Raw genomic sequence first — 8291 nt, forward strand, 5'->3', positions numbered from 1 at the left:
TGCAGGCATGTTTGTTAATACAAACAAACAAATAATTAATGCATCATCGGTGCCAATAATATGACAAGGCACGACAAGGAATTACTGCCCGATGAAAAGGCAATAACATAAGTGCTGAAACACATTGAATCTTGAGATGCTGACGACATAATCTGTGATGCTGACAAGGGGCATAATAACATGATCTTTGTGATAGCAGGTATAATAACATATTCACTGTGATACCAATAGCAGGTATAATACTGTGATCTCTGTGATACCGATAGCAGGTATAATAATACATGGATGTATGCATAAATATGTGTGTAAGTATATTGAAATATATACATATATATGTGTGCATACATCCCTGTATTGTATGTTACATCAACAGTGGCATCAGTATATTAAGTAATGCATGTTTTGCTTCTTCCGACACTAAAACATTAACATTCCCCATATGTTCATTTCCACCTTCACCCTGTCAGATGGATCAATGGAGATCCTAGGTGCAAGCCTTGGGTTTGGGAGTAGTGTGTAATGTTGTGGCTTTTATGTGATTGTAAATCTGTTGTGTGATGTGTATGTGTGTATGGCTGTAAATTATTTGTTTCCCCACCTAGCTAAGGTTCTCCTAGCTCAGGGGTGGCCTTGAGAAGGCCTATTGCTGGGAGGTGACCTTCATGGAAAAAGGTCATTTTGTTTCAGGTTACTTGTGGAGCCTTCTAATCTGAAAGTGAAGATCTGATGATGTTAGTGTGTTCCCTTGTACAAGACTAAATTCCCCCTTGTTGTATAAAGAGTGGGAGAGTCTCCCACTTTGTAATATTTCCCTTGTAATGTCACTGTTTGAAGAAAATCAGTTGTAAAAGTTGCAGATGTTAAAAAAAAAAAGTGAATAATTATTGCTGACAAAAATGTTAGGAGGAATTCTACTTGCAGATTGTAGAAATTGAATGTAATATCTTGCTGTTATATTTTCTCCTTTTCTTTCTGCTAAAATAATGAAAAGAAGAAATATGAAAGAAGCATTGGGGTTCCTAAAGATTTGATCTAGAAGAGTTAGCAAGCTTACATATTTGTTTTTGCAATACAAATTGCATGATATAAAAAGTTAATATTAAATACTAGCTTGTTGCAGAATAAGGCATTTTGTTATATTGCAGAATAAAACATTTTGTTATCTTGCAGATTAAATGTGTGCAGAATTGACTCATTTATTGTGGGATGAAATAGATAAGCAAGTGCTGTTAAAATAGTTTTAAAAATAAATATTATGCATTCTGGTTAAAATTTTGACACTTAAATTTTTGGGCACTGCAAAGTAATGGAATAAATTGGTTAAAATCAGTTTCATGTGAAGTTAGATGATAACTACTTTTTCGTTAGTTAATGATATTTCTTATTCATGTTTATAGGAATGGAATGCAGTTATTTCAGTTGTGATGTTAAAGCATATTCTTTTCCTCACAAGAGCTATTTTATTTTCCTATTTATTTAGAATAGTATAGTTGAGTTGTTACAGCATGCACACTTTCTATTTGAGATAATTAAAACATGACACAGAAATAGACTTTGGTTGTAAACCTAATTCATCTGCAGCAACATAAATGTTGATGCTTGAGACTGAGAAAGCTTTACAATTTGCCAAAGTATTAAAACATAAAAAACCAGATTCTATATATGCTTCAATGTACTTACGCAACATTCCATGGCTCTGGACCAAGTACCCTCAGAAAGGTTGCAGGATTCATAGTGCCCGCCCCTACCTAATTCCAGTCAAACTATTAAATATTACAATATGATGCCCAGCTGGAATTTACACATCATATTAGATAGCATCGCAAGAAATTCAAAACAACAAAGCCCAATGTAAATGGAAAATCCATTAACACAATCCAAAACAACACAAGAACAATATTGGTAGCTGTATTGTTGTACACCTTGCTTTGTGTGCATATGTAAAACAATGATAGCACTGCAGATACTTATTAAAACTACAGGAATGGAAATTCCACCTCGGTATTACTGCACTGCATTATTGCACATCCGACTGAAGCCCAGTAATCCTGATTTCAAGAAATAGTGTAAAAGTAAGACAAAACAACACTAAAAATCAGGACAGCTGCCAGATAGAGCTCACAAGTTTAAAAACTATCAGACAGCCACTACTAGGCAACATAACTCTAACTTCCAGCTCACAAATACTCACAATCTTTTCCACTACAACAGATGTCTTACTATAAATATAGATCAAGTTTTGAAAGGTCGAGAGGCATATGCAAGACAAAGTCCAGATAATAAGTCAGACTTTCAAAACTCCAGCAACAGCCATTGTAAAACTGCATATCTTTACAAACTCCCGCTCATTTCTTGCAATTGACCTTGTTGAACATTTTAAGTCTTAACAAGATACAGGACCTGATCTACAATGGAGCTTATTATAGATCACTGGTTCCAAATCACAAACAAGCATTCTAACCTATGGTGTCTTTAATTCCAGCTTATTTGCTGCTTAAAGTCTGATGTTTTCTGCTTTACAAAAATGTCAATTGTTATAGTAAAAACTTTAAATTACTGAAGAAAACACAGATCATATCCAGAACAGAATGAGCTAGCAGCCATCCATCCTTTTTTGGGTGGGGCATTGAAATATCCTGCAATGTCATTTTCGCAACCATCAAATTAGGTGCACTAATATTGACTCCTTTGACTTACACTCATCTCTTAAGGATGCCAGACCATTGCCGTCAACAAGACTTGATACCTGGTGAGCTTTATGTGATCCAATCAACTTCATCAATAGATCAAGGGCCACTCAACAATACTTACATGTTTTCCTCTATGATGAATGCTATGACAATAAGTTTGAAAAAATAAAATTATAAATAAACCATATCCAGGAAAAAAGCAGGTATTGTACTCATTGATGAAATAAATCATCTTAAAATTTAGATTTGCTGTTCTACATTGTTTGTCATTGTTCAGATGTAACAAATGCTTTTGCAATACACTCAACTTTTAATTGAAGAATTTAAGGACTGTGACCAGAACAGAACAGGCTAGAGGTTATACATCTGAAACCCTGAAAGTCATTGCTAGACTACATAAATATTGAATTCCACGTCAACTATATAAAATACTCCTATTTATTCCACTACAATGAATGATTTGACCTGATAAACAAAATTAGAGAGCAAGATTAAGGACAATAACCAAAACAGCTATAGCAGCTAGTACTAAACCTCACAATTTAAAATGTCAGAGAATTGTTTTGTAAAGAGCTTTTAAAAATGAATTTAAACACTTTAAATAACAGGGGCGGAAATGCAAATAAAGGAGACTTGTCATCAACACATTCAAAGCTCCTGGAACAACAATTTAAATGCAGTTTACTTTGTATTGTAATGGCTCTAATTTACAATAGATTTAAGTCTCGTTGGAAAGATAGTTGAGGATTGTATAGAGAACTGAAAAACAATATATAACTACTAAAGCCAGGTACTGCTGTTCAGCGAAACCAGTACCACTATGGCACAAACCAGGTACCAGTGCCTTTTACGATTCAGCCACTCTCCACATCATCCCATGAACATGTCAGAACTGCATTTATGCAAACCTACTAGGACACACCTAACACGAACCTGGGATGCATCAACAAGTAAATGACTTTATTTTTCTTAGTTTCACTGAGGATCATTCAAACTAACAATGAAAACTTATATATTAAATATATATAAAAACTTGAAGGTAATATAATTTATAAACCCTAAAGGGCCTAAACCAAACAACATATATTAATTTGTCAAAAGAACACAATAAAACAATACACTTACCTTGTATAATTCTAAGGACTGAGACTCAATTCTTTTGCTAATTCTATGTCACTACAAATGCCCCATTTTCTTCAAAGAGAGTTCTTCATGAGATCCGCATAGCACGGCTACTGGAAGTGGAATTATTGGTGCTTGTGTTTCTAATACTGCATGATGATGGTAATGTTCTCAATCAAGAACAATATGATGATTATATTGAATTTATATTTTGCATGGTACTACATGTAGTTCTAGCACTGACTATTAACCTATTGGGATTTGTCATGACATTTAACATTGAATTGTTAGTTAAATTTTTCAACTATTCCCATAGTTATTTGGCTTGTGTGGTTTACTCTATCAATGCTATGTGATTACTTTTGCTTATTTAACAACGATACTTCTATTTTCACTCTTTTACCAATATGTGTATCTTGTTGAGATTCTGTAGCCCAAATATGTACTTCTACATGGGTGTGGTGTCTATGCATGTGGAAGTCGTCCAATTAATTTTCCATACTAAACTCATAAAAAAGTGAAGAATTTATAGTCTTCAGTAAAACAGCACGTTAGTTATATTTCTACTTAATGTAGGCTTATTTTATCTCCGAGTTCTATATTTAGTTTGGACGATTATAAATTGGAGTGTGGACAAAGAGCTAGACACATTGAGAAGAAAAGAATTTCCATGAGAAGCTAAGGAAGGAGGAGAAAGAAAACTTCAGCAAGAGAAGTGGAGGCAATTCTTCTTGACGATACAAACTGCAATTCAGATCCTTTCATTGGCACAATTTTGATTAGCACAAGTTGGAGACTCAGTGAGAGCGTGCATCTAGACAAAGAAAGAGAATCGTGGAGCTGAAATTATCTCTGTGTAATTGCTTTGGCAATCTTTTAATCTGTTGTATGAATTCTTGTTCATGAAGCTGAATAAATGTGTGTTCGCAGATTTTCTCCAGATTAGGGTTTTCTGGGTGCATCTTTGTCATTTTGTTATTGGTGTCATGTGAATTTGATTTTGTTGTTCATTGTTGTTAATACTGGAGTATTGGCTGTTAAAAATCAAATAGAAGCACATTATTCTTGTTTCCATTCTGTGAAATTTGTTGAGCATTTAACCTATAGGTAGATTATAGAGATTAGCATGGTATCAGAACACTAAACTATGAATACAAAGCCAAGTTTTGTGATACAGATTTCAAAGTAAAAATCAGATTTGAGTTTTCAATTTCTCCGAGGATTTTATTCTACAATGGCCAATAGTGTTCGATATGAGGAAAAGGCTTGATATTGAACTACTTGAAGTGGAAGGTTCGGATTACATCAGTTCTTAAGGTGAACAAGTTGTAGGCCTATGCTAGTACAGAAGTCGTTCCACAGTCCACCAATGAATGATCACATCGCCCTAGATGCAGACGAGATCAAAAAGACCAAGGCTTTCATGAAGGGCAAGTTTGTATACTTCAGGAATGAGCTGGGTGTTGTGTAAAATGCCTTCCTCGCTCAAAGGGAGTGTTAACTTTTTGTAGCTCGGACAGGTACTTCTGCATAGGTGTGGTGTCAAGGCAAGCAAAATTTGTCCAGTTAATTATCCATGCACTCAGCTCATGTAAAAAGTGAAGAATTTGTAATCTTTAGTGAAAAAAACACATTAATTGTATATTTAGTGAATGTAGGCTAATTTTATCTCTAACAACTAAATTTAGTTTGACTGAGTTTGGAGATTTTGGGTCACCGGAGGATTATAAATTGGAGTGTGGAGGAAGAGCTAAACATGTTGAGAAGAGAATTCCCAAGAGAAGTTGAGGAAGAAGGGGAAAGGAAATTTCAGTGAGAGAAGCAGAGGCAATTCTTCTTGCAGTTACAAATTGCTATATATTATGCTGTAACTTTTTAGTTTCTTCCATGGGCACAAGTTTGAATAGCCTTCAATGAGAACAAGTATCCAGGCAGAGAAAGAGGAATTGAGGCTGAAATTATCTCTATGTAATTGTTGTGGCAATCTAGTAATGTGTTGTATATATTCTTACTTCTGAAGCTGAATAAACATGTGTTGCAGGTTTTCCCCACCCTGGAATTTCATGGGTATATTTGTGTCATTTTGTTCTTGGTTTCATGTCAATTTGCTTTCATTGTTCATTGTTGTTGATTAACCGAGAGCATTCACTGTTACAAATCAGATAGATAAATATTATTCTTGTTTTTATTCTGTAAAATTTGTTGAGCAGTTAATCTGTAGGTCAGTTATATAAATTAACATATCTGAAGATCAAATCCAGCCTACTAATCACAAGACAAAAAATCGTCTTACTGGTTTACCAGAACACTGTAATGATATCCATAACAGTACCCCGACTGGCAACTTAACTTCAGGCCACTCAAACACTGGTGTAGCCATTCAATTGATGGTCGTTTTGCTATTAAATGGCTGTAAATGCCATTGTCTTTAAAGCCAAATCATTCCATCGTAAAATGCCTTCTCTTCACAAACTTGTTCAATAGATTACAGTAATTTGGGGAAGAGAAAATATAAACTTATGTTGACAATATTTTCCATCTTCTTTGTAACTTATTCAGTTATTTTGGGGAAAATAAAACTAACATATCTACACAACATTTTCCACGAGATCTTCTTTACAGAGTAACTTATATGGAAAACAACGCGGAAGCCTAGAAGGGTTTACGATGAAGCTCGTCTTTGCACATGGTAATTTATCCAGTTATTTAGGTTATTAAAAAAAATACATACTCTACGCAGTATTTTCCACCGGCTCTTCTTTACACAAAGTAATTTATATAAAAGAGAATGTAGCGGACTCGGAGATTTTAAGATGCTTTAATCTTCTCGCATATAGTCTTGTGGAATGCATCGAAAAATGCTGAATATTAATAGACCAAAGCTACAGATTACTTTCCTCGTTTTTATCTTCTTAACAAATGTTTAAAGGTTCTTATGTGCTAAGTAAGCCCCCTTGCCTTGTAACTAGATCCAAATCATACTAGAAAGACATCATTGGCATTAAGATTACTCAGAAATATCTTGAAATGATTTACGACATAAGAGTCGAATCCCACATAAAATCTAAAGATATAATGCAGAAACGTTCCAGAACAGAGCAAGAACCCCAAGCACTGTATGCTTAAGCATGGCATAATTATAACTCTTTGCATAGCCCTTTCTTCCAGGATTTAGAATGAATAGTGCTCCTTTTTGGCAAACACACAGGTCAAATTGCAACAAATTTTAAAATATGAGTGAAGCATCTAGAACGGAGCAGAAACCTCCGAGCACTTGATGAGCTTCCAATGCCAATTAAAAAGACTTTATAAATTCCTCTCTGGTTGAGATTTAGAATGAACCGTGAGGTTTTTTCGAAAATTCAACTAATAAACCAAAAAAATTCGCTTATTAACAAAGGAACATAGAAAATTAAAGGATTCTAGCCTTTTAAAATGAGTAAAATTGAACAAACTAAACTAATATTTATGAATGCCCGTGAAAATCTTCTCTCAACCAAATTATCTAGAACAGAAAAGAGGACAGTCAAGAATTTTAATTACTTCAATATTTTACTTTCCTACAGAATTTAGGACAAACGGCACATTTTCATTGAAGTTGAGTGCCTGGAGTCGAACTTTTCGCCGACATGGAAGAAACTGAACAATCTTATTGATTGCACCAAAACGAATCCACGTTATAGAAAGGATTTGTCCAAATAATGATAAAGACACACAATATTCGAAGGTCCCGAGTGTCATTAGAGGTCATACTTGCAAAAGTTGAATAGCATGTTGAAATGTAGGCACAGAGGTTTCCTTTTCTATTCTCCGGGAGATTGCGTTGTTCTCACTGTGTGCCTGCAACGCCTTGACCTTACCAGGCTTCAGGATTAATTTTCCGGTGAAATTTTGAGGCACGAAATAATGATCATTTTCGCTTCTGCTAATGTGAAAGACAGCTGCGGAGCTGGTGATGTTCTGTAATCCGGCGAATGGAAATGATAATGTTAGCGAAGAGAGGGCCATTCCGTTGTTTAGCTGGCTTCTTCAGCTAGCTGAACTTGGATGAGATGTGGAAATCTTTCCTCCAGCACAGCCGCAAATGAACTGGATAAACCACCAAGGTTCCTTACCGTTTGGCTCCAGAAATGACGTTCGATATCTTCTTGCAACATATCTTTAAAATTTTAAACAAGCCAAATTTTGTAAAGGTATTTTGCAAGGAAAATAAGAGAAACATTGTTAGGAAATGTGTTTTGATTTGATGTTCATTCTAGGGATCTTTTATGAATTTGAGATAGCATACATTAGATTAAAATGAAGGTAAGAAGAAAGAATTCAAAAGTATTTAATTATTAGTTATTTTAAAATGAAAATTGTATTTCTATATGAGATTTATTGATAGAAACAAGTATATTTCTTATAAAAGCTTTAATAATAATTTGGATATTAAATTATCTATAAAAAATTTAAAATATGTATAAATGCTTTTGACAT

At 34.4% G+C, this 8291-nt stretch overlaps 1 protein-coding gene across 5 annotated transcripts in view; it reads right to left on the reverse strand.

The window, feature by feature from the left end:
• Window positions 1-7987, reverse strand: part of EDD1 (glycine-tRNA ligase) — a 426585-nt gene extending 418598 nt beyond the window's left edge. The window contains exons 1-3 of one of the 5 annotated variants that reach the window (XM_089786876.1): window positions 7566-7987; window positions 1998-2048; window positions 1681-1748 (exon numbers count right to left, since the gene is read on the reverse strand). In XM_089786876.1, coding sequence (XP_089643002.1) covers window positions 1681-1748; window positions 1998-2048; window positions 7566-7820 — 374 coding nt within the window. In that variant the 5' untranslated portion in view covers window positions 7821-7987. The remainder of the gene's footprint in view (window positions 1-1680; window positions 1749-1997; window positions 2049-7565) is intronic. The other 4 variants (XM_089786879.1, XM_089786877.1, XM_089786878.1 and 1 more) reach the window with 4 other exon arrangements.
• Between the last annotated feature and the right edge of the window lie 304 nt (window positions 7988-8291).

The sequence above is a fragment of the Cupressus sempervirens genome, chromosome 6, assembly GCF_028749045.1.
Source record: "Cupressus sempervirens isolate cs-2001-9-10 chromosome 6, ASM2874904v1, whole genome shotgun sequence".
In the NCBI taxonomy this organism is placed as follows: Eukaryota; Viridiplantae; Streptophyta; class Pinopsida; order Cupressales; family Cupressaceae; genus Cupressus; species Cupressus sempervirens.